The sequence below is a fragment of the Mobula birostris genome, chromosome 17 (genome assembly GCF_030028105.1).
Source record: "Mobula birostris isolate sMobBir1 chromosome 17, sMobBir1.hap1, whole genome shotgun sequence".
NCBI classification, from domain to species: Eukaryota; Metazoa; Chordata; class Chondrichthyes; order Myliobatiformes; family Myliobatidae; genus Mobula; species Mobula birostris.
Genome location: NC_092386.1, coordinates 28,467,116 through 28,495,105, shown reverse-complemented (window position 1 = coordinate 28,495,105; position 27,990 = coordinate 28,467,116). Strand labels below are relative to the sequence as shown.

The window sequence follows — 27,990 nt, the reverse complement described above, 5'->3', positions numbered from 1 at the left end:
AGTGAATGGGAAGAACTAGCAGAAGTTAACTAGCTATTAAGGGATTCATCAACCAAAATGCAGTGACAGATATCTTAATGACTCTTTCAGAATACAAATATATTGCAAACAATCTTCATTACAAAGGATAGAAGTAATAAAGAAAAAAAAAGCTCAAAATCAAGAGGGAGGACAGGAATTTCAGGAAATTAGTATAAGCACTTTGCTGCAGTTGCTGGTTGCCATATCCCCCTGTCCTGAGGGATTACATTCTAAGGCAGGGGTGGTGAACATTTGAGAGCGTGCACCAATTCGAGGATAAACTTATAACAAAAATTCTCATGTGCCAAAGTAATTTTAAACAGACATAATTATTGTAACTAATTAATCAATTATAAAGTACATTTTTAAAGAAAATGGATGAGTCTTGTTGCTTGTTTTACTGTTAAAAGTAGAACAGATTGAAATAACTGAAGGATTTTAGAAGACCTGTTCAAAAATATTATCCTTTTAAAAAGACAATTAAAAACATCATTTCTAAATAGTATTGTTATTGTAATGGTTTACTTTCCAAATACTGATGTGTATACAGTAGTATTTGGATTTCAAAACATAGCATCCAACGTCATGTGTTTCACAATCATTTAGCTGGTGCCAAGCCAGCATGAGATGTTTCCTGTGAAAACGTTTCCCTGCTCTTGGGTTATGAAAAATCATTTGTTGTTTAATTTGGTGGTAAAGATACAGTTTCAAGAAAAAGTTTGTGAACCCATTGTAATTCCCTGGCTTTCTGCATTAATTATTCATAAAATGTGGTCTGATCTTCATCCAGGTCATGAAAATAATCAAGCACAATCTGCCTAAACTAAAAACACACTTTTCATGTCTTTATTGAACACATGGTTTAATCATTCACAGTCCAGTCTGGAAAAATTACGTGAACCCTTGTATTTAATAGTTGGTAGAATCTCCTTTAGCAGCAATAACCTCTACCAAATGTTTCCTATAGCTGCTGATTAGGCTTGCACTGCAGCAAGGAGAAATTTTAGACCATTCCTCCATACAGAACTGGTTCAGTTCATCAGGATTTCTGGGATACCTTACATGAACAGTCTTCTTCAGGTCATGCTGCAGCATCTCAATTGGGTTAAGGTCTGGACTCCGATTTGGCCATTCCAAAACACAAATTTTCATCTCTTTAAACCATTCTGTTGTTGATTTACTCATGTTTTGGATCATTGTCTTGTTGCATCATCCAACTTCTATTAAGTTTCTGGTGATGGAGTGCTACCCGGACATTCTCCTGTAAAATGTCTTGATACAATTTTGAATTCATTGTTCCCTTAATAACTTTGGAGTTTTGGAGCTAGAGCAACAGCTAACATTCCTTTGGACCATCCGCAGATCCAAATGTTCCACGGACTGCATACATCAGGGAGGTGATGCCCAGGTGTTTCCAGCAAATGAAGGCAGAGAAAGCCCAAGTAACAGTTAGGCAAACAAAAATAAAATAGCAAATGGATAGTTAAGAAGACATGTTTTCACTCAAGAGCACATTCCCCCACACCTACCCCACCACGCTATAGGGTATCCTGCTCACTAACCAGTTTGAATGCTGATAGGAGAAAGGGTTCCTCTGGAGAGTGTCATCAATTCCAAAACCACGAGAGCTCAGCTTTGCAGCAAGTTCTTATCTTCCTCAGAAGTTGTTTCAAATTCCAAAGAATCTAAACCTCTTTCTCCTGTCTAATTTTCCCATCACTAAACACCTATTTCTGCACTTACGAGTACCAGGCTCTGGGAGTATTCCACAAAAGTTTGATGTTTACAGAAAGTCAAGTTCATTGCATCTTTAACCTCTGAGATCCTATTTCTACTCAAATCATTAGTAATACAATGGATATGCACCCTCTCCCTTCAGGGAAGACAACTTTTGTTTCTGTGGTTACACATATTGATTCCAGCAGAGCAGGAATTATTTTGGATGAGTTTTTAGCAAGGGTTATCATATGTTACCAGATGGTAAACCGGTCAAAACAAATTAAATGCCACTGGACCCAAGGAAGAGTGGTAAATTGGATCCATTATTCTCTATGATGAGAATTTTCCATGGGTATTCATGGGATTGTAAAGCTATAGCTATTGAGGTTCCAGGGAGCTTAGTATTTGGTTCCTTTTTTCCTATAGTATATTAATAATTCAAACTTGTATGTAAGGTTTGAAGTAGTTTGAAAATTATATAAAAATACACCATGTGGTTAACAGCTTTAAAGGGCAGTAAAATATAATTGGTCAGGTTCGTTAGGCATAAAAGTGGTTAAGTCCAAAATGAGCTGATGTATTTGGGAGGGTCAACAAGGAAATACATAACAAAAAAGAAAATACCATGAGATGTGGTCCAAGGACCTTAATCAACATAATGGTTATGAAGGCTCATGGTCTGTTTTCCTGTTCTATCTGAGGGAAGGATTACAAGAGTAGCCTGTTATACTGCACGTATATCCAATATTAGTTAGACCACAGCTCATGTCCTATGCACAATTCTGGTCTCCACATTACAGGAAAATTGTCATTGTAAATTCCCTCTGTACCTTGTTCGGTGCAAAGGATGGTATTGGGTCTGGAAACTTCTAGCCTTAAGGAAAGGTTGTTCCTGCTAAGTTTCCTTTGAGATTGTGATGTACAAATTATTAGTGGTTGAACAAATTAAATGAAGCTCTATTTTTATTTATTTTATTTATTTTTATTTAGCAGTACAGTGCAGATCAGGCCCTTCTGGCCCTTCAAGTAGCTCCACTCCAGCAACACCTGACACCCCAATTTAACCTTAACCTGGATAAGGGTCAAAAATTATGCAGAATTACTTTCAAGCAGAAAGATTTGACAGTTGAACATCTCTCCCCAATCTAGAGAACGGTAGGACTCTAGACCCCATTTCTTGAAAGGCTTTTGTGCTCTACCACCATTATCATATTTACATAGCATTTCAATATTTACCCAAAGAGCTGGAACATGCAGGATTGCAAACTAAATGATGGAAAATAGTGTAAAGTGACATTGTCTTCACTTGCAAGTGGACACCTTTGTGTTGTAAATGTTCTACAATTATACAATTCTAAACTAAGTGGTTTATAGTTTTCTGGGATTCCATTTTTAGAAAGGTATGCTACATCAGTCATTTTCGAGAAGTCTGGAACCTATATTTCAGGGGGATTGGAAGATTATGGAAAATTTTATTGGAACTTCTCTCTGAATCACCTTCAGCGATTTAGGGTGCATTCTACTCAGACCAAGTGACAGGTTTACTTTAAACATTGCTAGTGTGGCTGGCATCTCCACTTATTCAATTTTTATTTCATCCATTTTGTCTACTATCTCCCAAAAGGAGATTCTTCAGAATTTATACAGGTTGCAAATGAATAGAATTGTTACTATAGAAGTTTCTTGGAAAAGATTCGCCAAAGTGCCAGAAAATTAGAGCAAGTTACCAGTTTACATTTTCCTATGATGCTCCATGAGAAGCCCAATGTTGGCGCTCAGTCAAAAAAACTATTCCCAAAGAATGGACAAGTTTGGAAATGTCGTATCTGGGACACCCTTAGAGAAATTATAATTAGCAATACGCCCAACAAGTTATTCTGACTTTAACTATATACACAACTTCAAAGAGCATCAATGTGCCTTTTAAAAATGACAAACTCTCTCAAAAACATGCATGACTCCAATCCAATTTCTCTATCAGTTAAATATGCATCTGAGGAATGAAGGTTAATAAACACAGTTTGACCTAAGCAACAGTTAAAAAATACTATACATCTCAGGACATAATGATTTCATCAATAACCCTGAAGTGCAAAACCAAATATTGTTACAAAACTACAACTGTACTATAAAAATTACAATTTTGACCCTGTTACAAATGTGTTTGACAATTTTCTATATTAAGTTTAATATCCAAACTATACATTTCATCCTCCTAAACTGTGTCACTTTTACAATGCTTCCTTCCAGCTGGTGGCGTAGTGGCATCAGTGCTGGACTGCGGGGCGGAGGTTCTGAAGTTCAAACCCAGCTGGCTCCCCCCGGCACGCTTTCCACCCATGCGGGTTTAAGAGCTGGTGATCTCTTTGAAAAAAAAACTCATCTGGCAGAAGGCAATGGCAAACCACTGCAGTAACTTGCCTCGTATGCGAATTCCAACTATGTCAGAATGGCGTGGGAGGAAGTCGTCCGCTACCCAGAAAAATTCCGGATGCGACCTACATTATTCCTTATGTAGTCATATGTATACTTCAAAGTTGCCACACAAGTTGATATTGTTAAGAAGGTATGTTATGTGTTGGACTTCATTAGGCTGGGGAATGAGTTCAAGAACCACGAGGTAATATTACAGCTCCACAACACTCTGGTTAGACCATACTTGGAACATTGTATTCAGTTCTCCTCATAGGTGCAGAGGAGATTCACCAGGATCCTGCTTAGATTAGAGAGCATGTTTTATGAGGGTAGGTTGAATGAACTAGGGTTTTTCTCTTTGGAGTAAAGGACAATGAAAGGTGACTTGATAGAAGTGTACAAGATGATGAGTGATAGATCAAGTATATAGTCAGAGACTTATTGCCAGAACAGAAATGGCTAATATGAACAGGCATAATTTTAAGGTTATCGGAGGGAAGTATAGCATGGGATGTCAAAGGTTTTTTTTTAAATACACAGACAGTGCTAGGTGTATGGAAAATCCTGCCAGGGGTGGCGGTAAAGGCAGGTATATTAAGCAGCTTTAAGAAATTCTGAGATAGGCATGTGGATGATAGAAAAATGAAGTGCTATGTTGGACCAAAGGGGTAGATAGACCTTTGAGTAGGTTAAGAGGTCACACAACATCACAGAACAGAAGAACATGTACATGCACATGTACATGTCTTTTATGTTCTAACTGTCCCCTCCACCCCACCTAACTTCAACTGCCATTTTTCTGTCTGCCTCTGCCCATCATTCACTAGTTTTTGTCTTGCAACTCTACCTGGGCCCCTCTGATATCCTAGTTACTTCTGCCGTCATGTGTCTCCTCTCAAGGCTTCAACCTGACATGTCATCACCCGCAACACCTCCACCCCCATACCACAGATGATGCGTGACTCACCGAATTCCTCTATCACATTATTTGTTGTACCAATTCTTTACCATCATATTCATTATTCCCCAGCCAATCCCCGTACCACAGTTCTTCCAAACAATACTCATTAATTTCTGCTATTTTACCTACTTGTTTGGCAACAATAAAGTATACTTTTAAACGAACGATCTTTTATTTCAAACACCAAATTCCCACTGGAGGACTTGACACAGTACATCTTCCAATACCCATTTGAAATATAATCAATTCCAAGAAAGAAATGGTTTGGTCAGGACATTCTTTCCCAGCTTAATACAGAAACACAAGAGATTCTGCAGATGCTGCAAATCTGAAGTAACACAAATACACATAAAATGCTTCATCAGAACTTCATCTTAATATATTTGGTTTATATTCACAAAATAATTCTTGAGCTGACTTTCAAGCAAAATCCAAATAATTGATTTCATTATTGATGCAGCATAGAATTAAAGTAGTTTTGATATGCCATCTTTTTAAGAGTGTGCAGATACTTGCCAAGTTTCCAAGACGCTGCTTGGTAGCTCATTCCTTGACAATCAATTAAGGATCTTACTGATTTAGGTCCCAGACCTTTTCAGCACTCAGGTAAGTATCAACTGTCATTTGAGAGTATTTATTGTTTGAACCTTAATGGCTAATATGTTGCATGGATAAAGATGGATACAAAACTTAAAACCTTTTCATGTTTCACTTTTTAATTTTCAAGGCTCACAGATTGGCAGATTCCTCCTACTCACCTTCTAATTTCTGTTCCTTATCTAATAGAATTTTTAAATCTGGTCAAAACTGATGTCCATCAGTAACATAAAATAGGTTTGTTCTTTTTTTTAAAAAGTAACTCTCGAACCTAGTACATTATATGCGATAAGAATGCCTGCATTAATATCTAAATCCATTCTCGCACTCAGAGAAGCTACTCATACATACTCATGAATAAGACATGAAAATAAATGCATTTTTACTTTAGTTTTGTTCACTGGATGTGGGTACCTCTGCATTTCCTGGTATTTACTAGTTATCTCAACACTAGTCTCAGGTTTTTTTTTAGAATCACTTTAGTGTTTTTGCTGGTAATGATTTCAGAAGTACTAGAGAGGAATGCTAAGCAAATTGATAGGGCAAGGTACTTAATGTAAAAATCAAGACATAGAAGGTTACATACAAATCAAGTATGCTCCAAGCAAATGGCAAAATGAGCTAAGGAGTTAAATAGCACCTTGTAGCTCTTATGTACTACATGCTGCCAACTATGTTGTCAGTGTGTAGTGGCCAAGGAATTAATGACTAAACTATAGAAATCTAAAACATAGTTCTAGGACTTAATGTGGTCATCAAAACCCTAAAGAAAAGTTACATAAAATGAGAAGTTTTCCAAAACGTGCAGATACCTTTCCCTCCTGCATGGAACAATCAACACATCCAACTTGAATATTTCCATGTTTGGCCCCAGGAATAATTTGAAGTCTTTCAAAATCACTCGCTAAAATCACAATATCACATCCTGAAGCATAGGCCTGTTAAAACATTAAAAATAAATGATTAGTAAAATGCAACAAAACTATTAGAATAAATTTATAATATTAACATGATTTTTCTGCAATGCAAGCATGAATTCAAACTTTGGAGTACCTGTACTTAGTCAAATATTTAGAGTCATTATATTTACCAATTTTAAAAAATCTCAAATAACTCAAAACGGTATAAAAAGGTATTTTAATTTACATGGAAAAATCCTAAATATTATCACACAGACCACAAATATAGAGCAAACAGGTTTGACTTTCTTTCGTGACTTAATATTTTTGATAACATAGGAGGCCATTTGGCCCATCAACTCTACTCTGATTCTCCTGCCACCCACTTACATCTGTGTTTTGGGGAGGGGGGGTGGAGAAACTGCAGCAAATTAAATTACTAACCAACATGTCACTCCAGCACCCGAGGAAGGTCACAGGGAGCAGACATAACATAGAACTCAGGACTGAATCCAGGTTCTATGCAGCAAGGTAGCAGCACTGCCTACTATGCTTCAGTGCTGCCTATTAAATAAAGGCAATAACAACTACCACCAGGCTCAAAGACAGCTTCTATTCCACTGTTACCAGACTCTTGAATGGACCTCATATGAAAACGTGGATTCCTGGCCTCACAATCTACTTCGATATGATCTTGCATTTTATCATTTAGCTGCACTGCAATTTTTGGTAGCTTTTACATTTAATTCTGCATTGTTATCATTTTACTTTATTCTAGCTTAATGCATTGTATAATGATTTGATCTATATAAATAGTAACCAACACAAGCTTTTTACTGTATCTTGATACACGTGACAATGATAAACCACTACCAATACCAATTCTAATCCAAGTTCTATTTGGTATATTAAGTGCAAAGTAAATTTATTATCAAAGTACGAATATGTTATCATATACAACCCTGAGATTCATTTTCTTGCAGGCATACTCAATAAATCCAATAATCATAATAGAATCAATAAATGGCAGCACCCAACAGGATGGACAATCAGTGTGCAAAAGGCAACAACTTGCACAAATATAAAAATTTTAAAAAATAAATAAACAATAAATATCGAGAACACAAGATGAAGAATCCTTGAAAATGAGTCCATAGGTTATGGGAACAGTTCAGTGATGGGACAAATGAAATTGAGTGAAGTTATCTCTCCTGGTTGAAGAGCCTGATGGCTGAGGGATAATGCCTGTTCCTGAACCTGGTGGTGAAGGTTCTGAGGCTCTTGTACCTTCTTTCTGATGACACCCACAAGAAGAGAGCATGACCTGGGTTGTGGGGGTCATTAGTGATGGATGTTGCTTTCCTACAACAACACTTCTCGTAGATATGCTCAATGGTGGGGAGGGCTTTACCTCCATTGCAGGATCAGGAGGATAGAACGACTAAACGCATGCTTGAAGACATAGTGCAGAAGCAGGACCATCAGATTTCTGGGACAGATGGGACCAGTACAAATCAAACAGGTAATATTTCCACCTGACTGCACCTTCAATTTTCAGAGCTTTGGCATAAAGCTTATACTAGTTAGGGAGGATGAAAAACATAAGATTATAGTAACATAGGAGATAACTTAACCTGCAAGGGCATCTCTTTCAAGACACATGTTATTCTAACTAGGAAATATAACTGTTGATCACTTATCATTAATTTTAAATTCTGGAACTTCATACATAATAACATTCACAGGGGCTTCCAGTAGTTCAAGCCAACAGGTCATCTGTCACATGGCAATTGGGGTGGACAATAAATGCTGGCTTCACCAGCAATACCCATGTATGGAAAATCAGTTTTATAAAAGCATATTTCATATTGAATATTTAACCGGTGGCAAGTAATGTTAACTTTGTTTCAGCAAGAATTCACTGTACTTGTTCAAATAAACTCATGAAGTCAAAAACACTTCCAAGAAACTCTGTGCAATGCCTGCATTGTTATGACTCGAATAGCAGTGCATGTGAGAAAACAGATTACACAGCATCTGATAAAAGGGATTACTGCTGTAGTCCCAGATAATGAAGTCTGGATAAACCATTCAACCCTTCAAGACATAAGTGTGGATTCCCAAAATGGAAGAAACTAAATAACTTGTATCATGTTATCTTGCTAGTTATCACTCACATGTAATTAGTCTGAATTAAGAACACGGCTTTACTGGGCTCCACAGTAACGTAGAGGTTAATGCGCCACTAACACAGCTCGAGGCATCAGAGTTTGAAGTTCAGTCCCAGCATCCTCTGTAAGTAGTGTCTATACATTCTCCCTGTGGAGCGTGTGTTTTCCCTGTGTCATCCGGTTTCCTCCAAGAGTCCAAAGACATACTGGGATACTGGGGAGGGCAACTGGTCACTGTAAATTGTTTCATGATTGGGTTAGGGTTAAATCGGGGTTGCAAGGGCTCCTGGATGACGTGGTTTGAAGGGCTGGAAGGGACTATTCTACTATGTGACACTAAAATTTAAAAAAAATAAAAGATGAGGCAAGCAGGTTTCTTCTCACCAGTTAAAACAGGAATATTATTATTTGTCTCACACACACACACACAATGCTGGAGGAACACAAAAGGTCAGGCAGCATCTATGTGAAAGAGTACTGTCGACATTTCGGGCCAAGACCCTTCTTCAAGACTGAAGAGAAAATAAAGATGAAGAGTTGGAGTAGGAAGGTGGGGGGAGGGGAAGAAACACAAGGTGATAAGTGAAACCAGGAGGCGGGATGAGAGGGAAGTAAAGACCTGGGAAGACGGGTTACACTTGAACCACAGGGGGACCAATATCCTTTCAGGGAGGTTTGTTAGTGCTATTGGGGAGGCTTTAAACTAGATTTTCAGGGGGATGGGAACCAGAGTGCCAGAGCTGACAGTGTGGCTGGGGTGAAAATAAATGATGTTGAAAGTTTAAGCAAATCCGCTGATAGAAAGGTTGTGAGTGGTGGTAAAAATCTTCTGAGGTGTATATATTTCAATGCTAGGAGTATTTCGGGGAAGGCGGATGAGTTGAGGGCGTGGATTGACACGTGGAATTATGATGTTGTAGCAATTAGTGAAACTTGGCTACAGGAGGGGCAGGACTGGCAGCTTAATATTCCAGGGTTCCGATGTTTCAGATGTGATCGAGGCAGAGGAATGAAAGGTGGGGGAGTAGCATTGCTTGTTAGGGAAAATATTACAGCTGTGCTCAGGCAGGACAGATTAGAGGGTTTGTCTACTGAGTCCTTATGGGTGGAGCGGAGAAACAGGAAAGGTATGGCCACATTAGTGGGATTGTATTACAGACCACCCAATAGTCAACGAGACTTGGAAGAGCAAATCTGCAGAGAGATAGCAGGCAACTGCAGGAAACATAAAGTTGTGGTGGTAGGGGATTTTAATTTTCCATACATTGATTGGGACTCCCATACTGTTAGGGGTTTAGAGTTTGTAAAATGTGTTCAGGAAAGTTTTCTAAATCAATATATAGAGGGGATGCGATATTGGATCTCCTGTTAGGAAACGAATTAGGGCAAGTGACAGAAGTCTCTGTAGGGGAGCACATTGGTTCCAGTGATCATAACACCATTAGTTTCAATTTGATCATGGACAAGGATAGATCTGGTCCTAGGGTTGAGGTTCTGAACTGGAAGGCGGCCAAATTTGAAGAAATAAGAAAGGATCTAAAAATCGTGAATTGGGACAGGTTGTTCTCTGGCAAAGATGTGATTGGTAGGTGGGAAGCCTTCAAAGGGGAAATTTTGAGAGTGCAGAGTTTGTATGTTCCTGTCAGGATTAAAGGCAAATTGAATAGGAATAAGGAACCTTGGTTCTCAAGGGATATTGCAACTCTGATAAAGAAGAAGAGGGAGTTGTATGAAATGTATAGGAAACAAGGGGTAAATCAGGTGCTCGAGGAGTATAAGAAGTGCAAGAAAATACTTAAGAAAGAAATCAGGAGGGCAAAAAGAAGACATGAGGTTGCCTTGGCAGTCAAAGTAAAGGATAGTCCAAACAGCTTTTACTAGTATATTAAGAGCAAAAGGATTGTAAGGGATAAAATTGGTTCCCTTGAAGATCAGAGTGGTCGGCTTTGTGCGGAACCAAAGGAAATGGGGGAGATCTTATATAGCTTTTTTGCGTCTGTATTTACTAAGGAAGCTGGCATGAAATCTATGGAATTGAGGGAATCAAGTAGTGAGACCATGGAAACTGTACAGATTGAAAAGGAGGAGGTGCTTGCTGTCTTGAGGAAAATTAAAGCGGATAAATCCCCGGGACCTGACAGAGTGTTCCCTCGGACCTTGAAGGAGACTAGTGTTGAAATTGCGGGGGCCCTGGCAGAAATATTTAAAATGTCCCTGTCTACGGGTGAAGTGCCGGAGGATTGGAGAGTGGCTCATGTTGTTCCGTTGTTTAAAAAAGGATCGAAAAGTAATCCGTGAAATTATAGGCCGGTGAGTTTAACATCAGTAGTAGGTAAGTTATTGGAGGGAGTACTAAGAGACAGAATCTACAAGCATTTGGATAGACAGGGGCTTATTAGGGAGAGTCAACATGGCTTTGTGCGTGGTAGGTCATGTTTGACCAATCTGTTGGGAGTTTTTCGAGGAGGTTGTCAGGAAAGTGGATGAAGGGAAGGCAGTGGATATTGTCTATATGGACTTCAGTAAGGCCTTTGACAAGGTCCCGCATGGGAGGTTAGTTAGGAAAATTCAGTCGCTAGGTATACATGGAGAGGTGGTAAATTGGATTAGACATTGGCTCGATGGAAGAAGCCAGAGAGTGGTGGTAGAGAATTGCTTCTCTGAGTGGAGGCCTGTGACTAGTGGTGTGCCACAGGGATCAGTGCTGGGTCCATTGTTATTTGTCATCTATATCAATGATCTAGATGATAATGTGGTAAATTGGATCAGCAAGTTTGCTGATGATACAAAGATTGGAGGTATAGTTGACAGTGAGGAAGGTTTTCAGAGCCTGCAGAGGGACTTGGACCAACTGGAAAAATGGGCTGAAAAATGGCAGATGGAGTTTAATACTGACAAGTGTGAGGTATTGCACGTTGGAAGGACAAACCAACGTAGAACATACAGGGTTAATGGTAAGGTACTGAGGAGTGCAGTGGAACAGAGGGATCTGGGAATACAGATACAAAATTCCCTAAAATTGTCGTCACAGGTAGGTAGGGTCGTAAAGAGAGCTTTTGGTACATTGGCCTTTATTAATCAAAGCATTGAGTATAAGAGCTGGAATGTTATGATGAGGTTGTATAAGGCATTGGTGAGGCCGAATCTGGAGTATTGTGTTCAGTTTTGGTCACCAAATTACAGGAAGGATATAAATAAGGTTGAAAGAGTGCAGAGAAGGTTTACAAGGATGTTGCCAGGACTTGAGAAACTCAGTTACAGAGAAAGGTTGAATAGGTTAGGACTTTATTCCCTGGAGCGTAGAAGAATGAGGGGAGATTTGATAGAGGTATATAAAATTATGATGGGTATAGATAGAGTGAATGTAAGCAGGCTTTTTCCACTGAGGCAAGGGGAGAAAAAAAACCATAGGACATGGGTTAAGGGTGAGGGGGGAAAAGTTTAAAGGGAACATTGGGGGGCTTCTTCACACAGAGAGTGGTGGGAGTATGGAATGAGCTGCCAGACGAGGTGGTAAATGCGGGTTCTTTTTTAACATTTAAGAATAAACTGGACAGATACATGGATGGGAGGTGTATGGAGGGATATGGCCCGTGTGCAGGTCAGTGGGACTAGGCAGAAAATGGTTCGGCACAGCTAAGGGCCAAAGGGCCTGTTCCTGTGCTGTAGTTTCTATGGTTTCTAAGTCAATTGGTGAAAGGGACAAAGAGCTGGAAAAGGGGGAACCCAATAAGTGACGACAGAAAGCCAAGGAACAAAAAGGAGAGAGGAGCACCAGAGCCTACCTGGACTATACCTCTTCCCACCCTGTTACTTGTAAAGATGCCATCCCCTTCTCTCAATTCCTCTGACTCCGCCACATCTGCTCGCAGGATGAGGCTTTCATTCCAGAACTAAGGAGATGTCCTCCTTCTTCAAAGAAAGGGGCTTCCCCTCCTCCACCATCAACACTGCCCGCAACAGAATTTCTTCCATTTCATGCACGTTTACCCTCATACCATCCTCCCGCGATCCCACGAGGGACAGGGCTCCTCTTGTCCTCACCTACCATCCCCATCAGCCTCCTCGTCCAGCACATAATTCTCCATAACTTCCACCATCTCCAGCAGGAATGCACCACCAAGCACACCTTTCCCTTCCCTCTCAACTTTCTGCAATGCTACTCCCTTGTCCATTCGTCCCTCCCCACTGATCTCCCTCCTGGCACTTATCCTTGGAAGCGAAACAAGTGCTTCACCTGCCCCTACACCTCCTCCCTCGCTACTATTCAGGACCCCAAACAGTCCTTCCAAGTGAGGCGATCCTTCACCTGTGAGTCTGATGAGGTCACCTACTGTATCTGGTGCTCACGGTGTGGCTCCTGTACATATGTGAGACCCAATGCAGAATGGGAGATCACTTCACTGAGCACTTACGCTCCATCCGCCACAAAAAGCAGGATCTCCCAGTGGTCGCCCATTTTAATTCCACTTCCCATTCCTATTCCTAAATATCAGTCAATGGCCTCCTCTACTGTCGCAATGAGGCCACACTTAGGTTGGAGGAGCAACACCTTATATTCTGGTTGGGTAGCCTCCAACCTGATGGCATGAACATCAATTTCTCGAACTTCTGGTAATGTACTCCTCCCCACCTCGCCATTCCCCTCTCTCCTTATCTGCCCATCACCTCCCTCTGGTGCTCCTCCCTTTTTCTTTCTTCCATGGCCTTCTGTCCTCTATCAGATCCTCCCCTTCTCCAGTCCTGTATCTTTTTCACCAACCAACTTCCCAGCTCTTTACTTCACCCCTCCCCACTTCTTGGTTTCACCTATCACCTTGTGTTTCCTCCTCCCCTCCCCCCGCCTTCTTACTCTGAATCCTCTTCCCCTTCCCCACCCCCACCCCCCGCCCAGTCCTGATGAAGGGTCTCAGTCCGAAACATCAACTACTATTTTCCACAGTTGCCGTGTGACCTGCGGAGTTCTTCCAGCATTGTATGTGTTGCTTGGATTTTCAGCATTTGCAGATTTTTCTCTTGAATGTTATTATTTCCTATTTTCAGAAAGCTAGCAGAGTACTGATATTACAATGCTATCCAGGTATCAGCAGAGTAGGGTTACAACCGCTGAGAACAGAGTGCAAAATAACAATGTTATACTGTAGGTGGGAATCATTTGGAGAAACCTATGACAATTTCAGTAAAAAGCTCTTAAAACTTAAGACAACTTTGGTTTGGAAAAGACATGCCAATTTTGACAGGTTTTATAGTTTTGTTCAAGGCAATAGAACATGTCTATTCAGCCCACAAAGTCTCCACTGGCACTTTTAAGTATTCCGAACAGTCCATTCTTACAAATTCCTTAATTTTCCTAGCACCCATCACACTAGGGCTCATTTACAGTAATAACTTAATCTATCAGCACATCTTTGAAATAAGAAGAAACTAAAACACCCAGAGAAAAGCCAGATACATTTCAAAGTAAGTTTATTGTCAAAGTACATACATGTCACCATATACAACCCTGAGATTCATTGTCTTCTGGGCATACTCAATAATAGAATAATAACCAATGAAAGACTGCACCAGCTTGGACATTCAACCAGTGTGCAGAAGACAACATGTGCAAATACAAAAAGAAATAATAAATAAATAAATAAACACACAAACAAACAAAAAATACCGCGAACAACAGATGAAGAGTCCTTGAAAATAAGTCCATAGATGGTGGGAACATTTCTGTGATGGGGCAAGTGAAGTTGAGTGAAGAGCCTGATGGTTGAGGGGTAATAATTACTCCTGAACCTGGTGATATAGGTCCTGAGGCTCCTGCACCACCTTCTTAGTGGAAGCAGTGCCAAAGAAGCATGGGCTGGGTGGAGGGAGACTCGATGATGGATGCTGCTTTCCTGTGACAATTCTCCATGTAGATATGCTCAATGGAGAGCAGAGCTTTTACCCGTGATGCACTGGGCCATATCCGCTACTTTTTGTAGCACTTTCAGTTCAAAGCTATATCAGGCTGTGAAGCAGTCTGTTTGTCAAAGTTTTAGATGTCATTCTAAATCTTCACAAATTTCTAAGGAAGTAGACATGCTGTCTTGCTTTCTCAGTAATTGCACTTATGCACTGCACCAAGGACAGGTCCTCTGAAATAATAACACCAAGGGATTTAAAGTTGTTGAACCTCTTCACCTCTGATCCTCCGATAATAACTGGCTTATGGACCTCTGGTTCCTCCTCAACTGAATAACCAGCTCTTTGGTCTTGCTGACATTGAGTAAGAGATTGTTGTTGTGGCACCCTACAGCCAGATTTTCAATTTCTCTCCAATAAGCTCAATCAGCGCCACCTTTGAATCAGCCTACAACAGTGGCATTGTCAGCAAACTTAAATATGGCATTGAAGCTGTGCTTAGCCACAGAGTCATACGTGAGTAGACTAGGGCGCTAAGCACACAGACTATGGTGCACCAGTGCTTGTGGAGAATGTGGAGATGTTGCCAATCCAAAGTGACTGGAGTCTGCAGGTGAGGAAATCGACGATCCAATTGCACAGGAAGGCACTGAGGCCGAAGTCTTGAAGCTTATGGATTCGTTTTGAGAGACGATGGTATTGAACGTGGAGCTGTAGTCAAAAAAAAGTATCCTGATGTATGTAGCTTTGCTGTCCAGATGTTCCAGGGTTGAGTGAAGAGCCAATGAAATGGCAGCTGCTATTGGCCTGTTGCACCAGAAGGCAAATTGGAGAGGATCCAAGTCATTTCTAAGACAGGACTTGATGTGTTTCATCACCAACCTCTCAAAACACTTCATCACTGTGGATGTAAGTGCTACTCTATGATACTCATTGAGGCAGGTTACTATGTTCTTCTCATCCACCGTTCAAGTGAAGCCTGCTTGAATCAGGTGGGTACCAGACTGCCAAAGTGAGAGGTTAAAGATTTCAGTGAACACTCCAGCCAGCTGATCAGCACAGGTGTTTAGTACATGGCCAGGTACCCCAACTGGACTGGATACTTTTCGTGAATTCAGTCTTCTGAAAACCCACATGGCGGCCTCAGAGACTGAAATCACAGGGTCATCCGCTGTGGGAGTTCATGAAGGTTCTTCCATGTTTTGATAGTCGAAGCGAGCATAAAAGGCATCGAGCTCATCTGGAAGCGAAACCCTGTTGTTGCCTATGGCACTCAATTTTACTTTATAAGAAAGGTGATTGTATTTAAGCTCTGCCATAACTGTTGAGCATCCTTCTTTGATTCAAGTTTAGTCCACAATTGCCACCACCCGTGAGATGGCTTTCCAAAGTGTATGTGGACCTCTCAAATGCCTCTGATCTGGCTGTCAACAACCTGCAGATCTCATGGTTCATCCAGGGTTTCTGGTTAGGGAAGACACTGAATGATTAATGCACTTATCTACAACTGACTGTATAAGGACCATGATAGCCATGGTGTATTCACTCAGATCCACAAATGAGTCCTTGAACATGGCCCAGTCCACTGATTCAACCAATACCATAGCCACTCTTCTGCCTTCCATGGCATTCTCCTTGCTTTAATCTCTGGAGCTGAGCCCAAAGATGTTAACTGGCTTCACCCCTTTCCTCCTCTCACCATCAATTGTAGGAAAAAAAACTGCAAAGCTTTCCCCAAAATTAGGCCCTTGCAGTCCTTGTATACTAATACAAAATAGGGAAAGCTTTGTATAAAATTGTAGGCCACCAATAGTTTAAGCTGTTAAAAAAGTTTCTTTTAATTTTAATTATTATAAGTACTTGCAGTTTTAGAACATTCTGTAATGCACAAAACATTATGCACTTGAGTATTGAAAACTAGCCGAAGCTACCCACATCCATTAATTAGTTGTTCTGTGGGCAGAGCTTTGCCTGATACTCCACACTCACATGATGACATTTAATTGCAGAAGGCACTGTACTACACAAGGTTTTCAGGTAACTGATACAACTGCTGAAGGAACCTCAAGCAAGTATGATCTTTTTTGTAAATTCTCTGTTCTGACTGATTACCAGAAGACACCTGGTGCTTGATAATGACATGGGCCACCATGACAATGAGTAGTCTACTCTTCACATCAGGGAAGAAACAGGAAGGAGGAATCAAGTACAAGTTAAAGTTTAATTGTCATTCAATCATACACATACATGATACAGCCAAATGAAACAGCATTCCTTTGGGGCCAAGGTGCAAGGTATCCAATAGTTACACACAGCATATACAGCAGAAAAACAGTTACAAAGTATATAAAAATACTAGTTTAACCCAAGTCCCTGAATGTCATGACTTGTAGATCGATGGTGTGCCGATGTTGTCCTGGAGCCATATTTATGCAAGAATAAGCCTCACCTTGTGCAAGTGGAGCTGCAGATGAATGCAATACAGCTCAATTTTTAGCAAGTGATTACTGAAGGCAACACTAATGAGAAGGACCAACCCCCCGAACTAGTACAGAATCCACGGCACACAGCCAGCACTGGCGTTTGCAACATGTGACCTTGAGGCGTGAGGGCATTGTCTGTGCAACAACCAAGGCAACGCAGCTCTCCCATCATCGGACTCACAGTATTTCACATCTGCAATATCCAGTAGGGTCTTGCAATCACAATAAAAACGTCTAAGCCATTCAATTCCATTGTCTGTTGGATGGCGGACCACCTCCATGCACCACCTCTGAAACCTCCTTTCCTGGGTAGCTGAATCCAGCTGCAATATTACATGCAACAAATTTAGCTCCACTGCTATCGAGCAACTGGTTAGTGGGGTTGACCTGCAGTACCTGATGTTCTTGATAACCAGCAGTGCCTTGTGATCACATAAAAGACGTAAAGGGCAAGCCACTGCACCTTTGTTTGGACCCAGAGAGGCCGCTATGTCAGAGTACACTACCATCTTACTGGAAGTATGTTCAGCAACTTAGCATCAAGAGACTAAATATACAAAGCTCTCCCGATTTTGCATTAGTGTTAACCTATCCTAGTATTAGGAAATCATTGTGTCAGCTGGGATGCACGCTGTCAATGGCGACAGACTTTCTACACGCTCTTGAATAAATAGTGTACTCCCGACACTATTTATGTCAATCATAAATTATAGTTCCTTATGCTCATTATCAAGTCACTTCAGTTATCGCCTGGCTAATTATGTCACAACGAATGAATATTCAACCCAAAATTTTAATTGTTGCTCTTCTCACAGATGCAAACTGGCCAGCATTTTTAAAAAAATCTTAAATTTCTAGCATCTGCAGTTTTATTTGAGCTTCATTATACCACCTCATGGACTTAAACCACCCTTGCAGAACAAGTACTTGCTGGAGACAAGGTCAAATATCCACCTACATGCCAAAAGCTGTATCGGAATTTCATCACAGTGATGGTGCAATTATTTTAAGAGTCTAGCCACCTCACACATATTTCATTCATTTAAACTTCTCCAAATTGGATTAAAAATCAATCCTGCTTGTCCACACAGCTGTAGGGGGTGTAGAAGTTCTAGTAACGATTAAAAATTAAAATACTTCCACACTTTTTAAAAATGTGAAATAAAACACTTCAAAAATCCCAAAAAATTTCCCTCGTCTTCTTCTGCAGTTCTTCAAACTCAAGGCGCCGGAAGAAACTACTTTAGTATCCACAAGTAATGATACAGATGGTATTTGATGGGATAGGTGGATGGTTAGCAACGTTATACTCTGCTTCTATTATTTATACTTGGTCTTGGAGGCACTTCTCCCAGAGCTTAAGGTGCCTAAAGTAACAGTTTGTGTCTCTAATTCCTAGAGGAGGTTGAAAATCACTGCAAGCTTGGTGAATAAGATTGGTGCTGGGACATATTAAAAATGTTTGAAGACCATAATTAATTAAAGGCAAAACTGGAATACAAGTAAATTTTGGCTTGTCTGTGTTCACTTACAATAGTTCCCATGTGATAAGAGCTACTATGTTTTCCATGGACTTTGGTTGTTGGGTGATTGAGGAAAAGTAATGTAGTGGGTTACTGGATACTTACTTGAAGACCAATGAGTCAACGTGATACACAACACAGCCTGCAAATGTGCTATACACAAAGCACAAATATGACGCAATTCAAAGACCGAGATTCAATTATCCTGTTCTGAAGTGCAAATAAAAATTGAACAATCTTCCATTGAAGATGCAGTATCAAGATCAATGACACAGCCCTCACTCAACACTAGTCTACATTGAGAATGGATCTGTAATAAATTAAATAGCTAGAATCCAGACATCCCACCCTGTAAAAACTCATTTCAGAGAGGTAGCCCCCCCGCCCAGGTCGACCTCCAAGGGTGTATGTATACAGGACATTTGATTATGAAAGAACACAGCAATTTATTTGACCACACATTGAAATATATACATACATACACACACACACATATACACACACACACACATATATATATACACACACACACACACACATACTCATTCCTTGTTGAGTATTTTGTTGGCAGTCTCAATGCTAATGCAAATAGCTTTTTTATTTCTTTTGCAAACTTTCCTTGTACTGTGACGTGGCTTGCTTGGCAGATTTCCGCATTTTGCTGGAAGTCTCAACCTCATAGCAGTCTGTGTCAATGAATTTGTCAATTTTGCAAGACATCAGATTCACAATTATATAATATTATCATGTAGTCATTTTTTAATTCTATTATAACTTTAAGCAAGTCTACAGGGAGTTTGGCCTCATCACTTAGGACATCAATAGAGTAGCTCCTTAGCAGCCAGTCAGCTAGTTTAAATAATGTTAGCTATGCTAATGAATGAATGACACCTGTTAAACACACCTCAACATATCTTTTACAGTCATTTAACCCACCATGGACAATAGAAAAGTCACTGTTGCAAACAGTGCAGCGAGCAACACTGTCATTATTTTTAACTCCTATTAGGCAGGGGTACACTTTAGTGTAGTCTGGGGTGAAGTACGTTTTATATTTTCTTTTTTTCGAAAACTCTGCCATGGCGCTGCAGGACACTAAATTGAACTGATGGACAATGAAAGAGAGAGAGAGGTCGACTGTAAAGCCCACCCACAGAGAAAACTGATAGGTCTACTTAGCACAAAGCACAAAGAGAGACCAATCAGGATGCTCTCTCTGTCCCTCACGTTATGTCTGTCACTCGCTCTGTCTGTCTGTCTCTCTCTCTCCCTCCCCCCCAACTCTCAAAAAAAAATCAATTTCCAGGATATTGTATATAATTTGCGGGCGTCAGGGAGCCGCTAACAATATGCGGGAGACTCCCGGAACTTCCGGGACAGGTGGGATGTCTGAGAATCATAGCAGATCTCACACAAGACACTTCATGATGTGTTATTCAGGAGAAATAAATTTTTGAGCGAAGACTTCCTCTTTGTTTGATGTAGAAGGCCTTTGTGAAGGTTATAAAACAAAGTCAGAGAGGTGGATATACTCCCCCCTGAATTTTCTCGAGAGTCCAAATTATGAATAAAGGAGAAAACTTCTAGTCACTGTAAGGAGGATTCTTAACAAAATGTTCCCAGTGGCAGGCTGAAGGGGACATCTTCCTGTAATTACTTCATTCAGATTGGCTTCTTTCTCAAAAATGGTTATGATTACAGTATCTGAGATGTTATGACATTCTCTCCTTATTCCAAATTCAGACAGAGGAGACGAGGTTGTGAATTTAAAGTAGAATTATTTTACCAGTCCAATAATCAGCATTGCGTATGATCGAGACTAGAGGCATTCTTGCTTTTGAGTTCAGACAGCCGTTCAATCTCTTGTTGGGCTAGGCCATTGCCAAGATTGTCACAGAAAGTTTGCTAATGGAATGGAGTCAAGGAGCATTAAAGAAATTCTTGCTTAGTGTGGTCTTTCATAGGAAGTGATGATCTGCCCTCAAACTCTCTTTTGTTGTTAATGATATGGAGGTCGGGTGGGGTGGTCCTTGTGTATGTGCTATAGATAACCTTAACAGGGCTTGATGGTCTCCAGTTAGTTGCTGGATCTTCTGCACTCTAACCACCTACCACCTGGACAGGCCATCACTATCAAACTTGAGCCTTTAGATGACTGCACACAGTGTTTTAAAACGTTCCCCCCCCCCCGAAACATGTCGTCTCTACATTGAAAACCACTTGTGTTTAAGGTTAATTTAATCCAGACATTCTCTTCAAATCAACCTGAGCATCTATTCATAAAGAATGTAGCTCTCTTCATGGGTGTTAGTTATACTGAACAGCTGATCTAGGAATTGCAACACTCTGGCTCTGACATACTCAGATGAGGAAGGGGGAAATGCCATTATATGTGGTGCTGACAAGCTTGGTTTTCCTGCAGTGTCATTGAATTCTAAAACAATGATTGTTCTGTAATGTTGTGATTGCTGCAGTGGCTAGGATGATGGAAGTGACTTATTATGAACGGTCAGTCCAATAGGTTAGCTTTTCCTATCCCTTCCTTGCCTGTTCACAGAAAGTTATCCTTCCCAACACTGGCATTGAAGCACTCAAGGATTAGTCTGTTACTGGGACTCAGATTGGAGCAAATTCTATGGTCATCCATTTCTTTCGTTGATATGGTTTTGATTACTACAGCCATCTTGATCCCTTCTTAAAGTGGTATGAACTTATCCTATAAGATAAATGGCTGAGACACAATGCTAACTTCATCTGTGCTGGAAAAATAAACACTTAACATAAGAACATAAGAATTAGAATGCTACTTCATTCACTGACCTATTCCACCTCCACACAGATCATGGCTACTTTTCTACCACAACTCTCATATACCAGATGGAGATGCAACTTGTCAGGATCCTCTCAATGGTTTTCCTGTAAAATGCAGTTAAGATGGTTTGGGGTTGGGGGGGGGGGGGTGAACCTTGCTTGCCCCAATCTTCTCAGGAAGTGGAGGCGCTGCTGTGCTTTCTTTTTCAGAGAGATGATATTAAGCCACCAGGTGAGGTCATCCGTGATGAGAACTCCCAGGAGCTTGGTGTACTTAAGTCTCTCTACAGGGGAGTCATGTTTTCACAGATGGGATGATTTGTCTGCACCTTCCTGAAGTCCACAATGATTTGGCTGTCTTCTCCACGTTCATGCTTTGGTTGTTCTTCTCACACCAATCTTCTAGCCACTCCACTTCCTCTCTATACTCCATATCGTCATCGTTCTTGATAAGACCAACCAGTTGTGTCATCCACAAACTTGATGACACTGTTTGAGGTAATCCTGTGACACAGTCATGCATCAGCAGAGGGCTGAGCACATAGTCTTGAGGAGCGCCAGTGCTCAGCATAATGGGATGAGAGACATTACTGCCCAAACGAACTGAATGTGGCTTTACTGTTAAGAAGTCCAGTATCCAACTGCAGAGGGAGGTTTTGAAACCCCACAACGGCAGCTTTCCCACCAGTTTCTGGGGTATGATGGTGTTGAATATTAAACTGAAGTGTATAAACAGCAGTTTGACATACGAGACCCTGTATTCCAGCTGGGACAGGACAGAATGGAGGGCAGAAGCTATTGCATCATCAGTACATTGATTTGAGCAATAAGCAAACTGGAAAGGATCTAGTGTAGCTGGGAGAAAGGTTTTAATATGCTCCATGACCAGCCACACAAAGCATTTCATAATGGTTGATGTTAATGTCACCAGATGATGGTAATTTAGGCAAGTTACTGTCACCTTCTTTGGCACTGGTATGATAGTTACCACCTTGAAAACGGAGGGGGCAATGGACTGTTCCACTGAGATGTTGAATATATCTGTCGGTTGGATTGCGCAGTCTTTCAGAACCTGACCTGTGGCTCGACGTGGATTAGATGGGTCTGTTTCTGTTCTGTACTTTTCTGTGACTTTCTACCACAACTATTTACTTGCTCTATACCCACAGCCATCCCCCTAATATCCAGAACGTCATCAACATGTTTTGAATGAACTCATGATCAAGCCCACACAGCCCTAGGGTTAAGCATTCCAAAGATTTCTTATCCTCTGAATGAAGACATTTACCTGCATTCAATCCAAAACAGTGACACAAGACTACAGGTGGCAGAAGTTGCAGCAAAATACTGCTGGAGGATTTCAATGGAGATGGCAGCATTGGTGGAGAGAAAAGGACAGTTGACAACCCTCAGCTAGACTTCAAGGATCTTAGCCCATAGAGCCCACTGTCCATTTCCCTCCACGGATGCTGGTTAGTCTGTCAATTTCTTCCAGTTTTATTTTAAATCTTAAATGGCCTTAGCTTGATTTAAGACTCTGACCCCTGGTTCACAAATGGCAAAACATTGCTCCTCCATCCTTTCTGTTGAACCCTGTTAGAAATTTATAAGCTTCAACAATATTACCTCACATTCAACACTCCAGTGCAGGAGTTCCCAACCTTTTTTATGCCATGGACCAATACCATTAAGTAGAGTATTACAGGACCCCAGGTTGGGAACCACTGTTCTAGAGAATATAGATCCAAACATTCCAGAAATCCACACACTTCAATCTTTGCTGCACTCCTTCTGTGGCAGGTATGTAACCTTTCAGGTAAAAAGATCAAAACTGAAAACAAGACTTTTTGTGAGGTCTCATCAAATAGTCATAGTCGTACTTCATTGATCCCGGGGGAAATTGGTTTTCTTTACAGTTGCACCATAAATAATAGCAATAAAACCATAAATAGTTAAATAGTAACATGTAAATTATGCCAGGAAATAAGTCCAGGACCAGCCTACAGGCTCAGGGTGTCTGACCCTCCAAGGGAGGAGTTGTAAAGTTTGATGGCCACAGGCAGGAATGACTTCCTATGACGCTCTGTGTTGCATCTCAGTGGAATGAGTCTCTGGCTGAATGTACTCCTGTGCCCAACCAGTACATTATGTAGTGGATGGGAGACATTGTCCAAGATGGCATGCAACTTGGACAGCATCCTCTTTTCAGACACCACCATCAGAGAGTCCAGTTCCATCCCCACAACATCACTGGCCTTACGAATGAGTTTGTTGATTCTGTTGGTGTCTGCTACCCTCAGCCTGCTGCCCCAGCACACAACAGCAAACATGATAGTACTGGCCACCATAGACTGGTAGAACATTCTCAGTATCGTCCGGCAAATGTTTAAGGACCTCAGTCTCCTCAGGAGATAGAGACGGCTCTGATCTTTCTTGTAGACAGCCTCAGTGTTCTTTGACCAGTCCAGTTTATTGTCAATTCGTATCCCCAGGTATTTATAAACCTCCACCATGTCCACACTGACCCCCTGGATGGAAACAGGGGTCACCGGTACCTTAGCTCTCCTCAGGTCTACCACCAGCTCCTTAGTCTTTTTCACATTAAGCTGCAGATAATTCTGCTAACATCATGTGACAAAGTTTCCTACTGTAGCCCTGTACTCAGCCTCATCACCCTTGCTGATGCCTCCAACTATGGCAGAGTCATCAGAAAACAAGGCCACATATAAATACAATAATCGTTCCACCAATATTCAAAATTTCTTCTGATGAGACCAATATATCATTTGCTTTTCCAGCTGTTTTCTGCACCTTTAAGTGTGTACAAGGATACCCACATCAATATTTCCCAATCAGTAAAGTCTGTTTTTCGTTTCTGTAATTGTTAAGCTTTCATTTTTTGCAGTAACACTTCATCTACCATGTTGACATCCAATCACTTAGCATGTCTATATCCCATTGAAGACTCTCTGTATCCATTTCATGACTCATAACACCATTGTTTTGTATCTATAGTAAAGATAGAAAGATGACTCTTCCCTCTATTGATCACATGACTTTGTCCACTAATCTACTCTGAACATCTTTCTTAATAGATAAAACTTCCTTGTTGTTGCCTAAGATTTCTCCACTCGCACTAAATGCTTCATTGAAGTACAATGGATATAACTAAATGTGTTTCTAATTATAATTTGAGATACACATAAATCACCAGCCATTGTCATTTGGCAGTACAGCTCTACTTCATTTGTAATCACTTGTGGTATTTATTCCTATGCATGCATTTAAACATGTTTATGTTTCTTCCCCAACATATTTTTTATCTGAGGAGTAGCACATTTCTATCCACCAACTGCAGTATCATTATCTGATACCATGCTTAATATGTCTCCCATACATTCTACATTAAATAGTTTTGGCTGATTGTTTCTAAGCATTCAAACCAGGTCGTTGGACAAGGAATGAGCACATCAGCTTACGAGAAACCATTTTTGGCATGCTATGCAATAATTCTTCCCATTGGTGCTCAACGAGTAATTTGCTGTTTTAATAGGTTTGCCTTAGTTTTGTTCTCAGTCAGTACATGTGAATGTAGCCCAAAGACTGTTTAATATTATTTATGCAGAGCTGAAAGCCTGTTTTCCATTTGGACTATATTGACATTTATACCTGATGAAGTGTAAAAGACAGGGGTTTGGCTCCATTGAACAAACACTATGCAAAAATACAGGATTCTACATTTACCCAACTGCTTTGCAACTGATCCACGAGTGCCTGACAGCATCACTAAATGATTCTAAGGGAAAGTTAGCTTTGAATTAAGGCATTATACTGGTGGGCTATCAGCTGACCAAATTTAATTCAGATTCCATGTCAGTTGCACCAGTATCAACATGAGTCAATGTTTGAAACCACTGTGATGAAACATTTTTACATTCTTGACAGCAAGCATAATAATCCCCAGTTCTATTCAGGAAGGAGATGGAGAGCTTGGTGACATGGTGTCATGACAACCTTTCCCTCAAAATCAACAAAACAAAACAGCATGACATTGACTTCACCAAGAGGGCAGTGCATATGCTCCTGTCTACATCAACAGTGTTGAGGTTGAGAGCTTCAAGTCCCTGGGAGTGAACATCATCGATAACATGTCCTTGTCATGACCAAGAAAACTTCTGAACACCTCTGCTTCCTCAGGAGGATTAAAAATATGGCATGAGCCTGTCAATCCTTAACAATATTTTATTGAGGCACCATAGAAAGCATTTTATCTGAATGCGTAACAGCGATGTCCGGCAAATGCTCTGCACAAGACCTCAAAAAACTGGAGAGCTATGGACACATCATGGAAACCTGCCAGTTCTCTATACTTCTCACACCTCAGTAAAGCAGTCAGCATAATCAAAGACCTCACTCACCCCAGACATTCTCTCTTCCCCCCTCTGATTGGGCAGAAGAAACAAGAAGCTGAAAGCACATACCACCAGGCTCAAGAACAGCTGCTATCCTGCTGTAAACAGACCCTTGAACAGAACTCTTGTACAATAAGATGGACTCTTGACCTCCAATCTACCTTATTACGATCTCGCACCTTGTTGACCTGCAGCATACTTTCTATACAGGTTCAACATTTTCTTCTGCAGTGTTATTGTTTTACCTTGTTCTACCTCAAAATACAGTGGAATAATTTTGATCTGTATGAATAGTATGCAAGACAAGCCTTTTCACTACATCTTAGTACATATGGCAAAAATAAACTAAAATCATTGCAGTTTACAATCATGATAGCTCGCCATAGTGAGAGGCTTATTGATTCACTCCGCTAATCTAAGCTCACCATGAATTAATTTTCCATGTATTTTCTTGAGATTCATGTTTCATTTATTTATTAAATTTAAGTAAAATCCTGCATCATTAATTGACAGAATTAACCTAACTATGTTTCAAAATTTCTTCATTGTGTGCCTCAATGACCCCACTCACACTGAGAGCTACACTGGCTGGAGTCAGGGCTTTATGCTTTGGCTCTGATAGGTCACCCATGGCAAACAGTTCAAAGGGTAGAGGCCAGGGCTAACAACCCTGACTGGTAAAACAAAACTGTTATGGAAACAGCATCAAAAGATCCTTCTACATCTGAGTGCAACAGTATTCCCGTGTCTCCACTTGCGTGACTTTCAGTAGTGAAAATCAAGAGGAAGTTACCGATTTGATGAAGGAAGCCCTGAACACTGTAAGAGATGAAGGACCTTTAGTTACATTAAATCTACTGAGCCTATCTTTATTAAAAAAATAAGTAATCCCATTTTGGCTTAAGCCAGTTATTTAACAGAAATTTATTATGTTTGCCTTACAATTTTTTAAAATTTATTAAAGACAAATAAAGAGATTAAATTTAAGAAAGGTAAACTAAGCTTAACTACCTGTTTTTCCCCAAGAAAGCGTGGCTAAAAATTTACTCACTACTCAAAAGGGCATTGACAAATATTTCTGGAGTATTATATCTATAACTTACTGATCATACTAATGTACCATGAGCTGCAGATATAATCATTTTTACACGGAGATCCCTGAGACATGAAAATTATTTCAAGGTTCCTCCGGGCAAAAAGGTTAAGAAAAATGCTGTTCTACAGGATGCTGGTGAGGCTGCTACTGCTGAAGTGTGTTCATTTTCTTATTCTGTTACAGAAAAGGTGTTATTAAACTGGAAAGAGTGCAGAAATAATTTAGAAGGATGCTGCTAGGATCTGTGGAACTGAGTTATAGGGAGAGGTTGTCAGTCTAGGACTATAATCCTCAGACCATACAGTAGGAGATTGAGAAGTGATCTTATAGAGGTTTTAAGATTAAAGAATACCTATGTCACATGCATATCGAAACATACAGTGAAATGCATCATTTTGCATTAATGTCCAACGATTGTGCTGGGGACAGCAAACAAGTGTCATCATGCTTCCAGCGTCAGCACAGCATACCCCTAACTCACTAACCCTAAATGTACATTTTTGAAACATGGGAGGAAACCGGTGCGCCCAGACAAAACTCACAGACAGCAGCGCGAAGCACATCTCATTGGGCGATCGCTGGCCCTGAAGCGATTGTGCTAACTGCTTCGCTACCACGCAGTATAACAGCAGGAGGGATATAGACAGGATGAATACACTCAGTTTATTTCTGAGAGTTAAGGAATCGAAGCTCTAGGGTATAGGTTTAAGGAGAGAGGGGAAGAGACTCAAGAAGGGACTTGATGTGCAACTTCTTTTAAAAAATAAAAGTGGTATTTATGTGGAATCACCTATCAGAAGAAATGTTTCAGTCAAATAAAACAACTTTTAAAAGACAGTTTGGCAGGTACATGTATTGGAAAGGTTTAGAAGAATAAGGGCCAAATGCTGACAAATGGGACTAGCTTGGATATGGCATCTTGATCAGCATGGACAAGTCCATGACTCACAAAGCAGTCTTCTTTTCATTCTAACCAGGCTGTTGGCA

The 27,990-nt window shown here is 40.5% G+C and overlaps 1 protein-coding gene across 6 annotated transcripts in view; it reads right to left on the bottom strand.

Annotated features, from left to right (window-relative positions):
* The window catches only part of LOC140211578 (dmX-like protein 1), a 199,880-nt gene that overhangs the window by 170,689 nt on the left and 1,201 nt on the right, over positions 1–27,990 (bottom strand). For all 6 annotated transcript variants that reach the window (XM_072281438.1, XM_072281440.1, XM_072281439.1 and 3 more), the window contains exon 2: positions 6,526–6,651. In XM_072281438.1, coding sequence (XP_072137539.1) covers positions 6,526–6,651 — 126 coding nt within the window. The remainder of the gene's footprint in view (positions 1–6,525; positions 6,652–27,990) is intronic.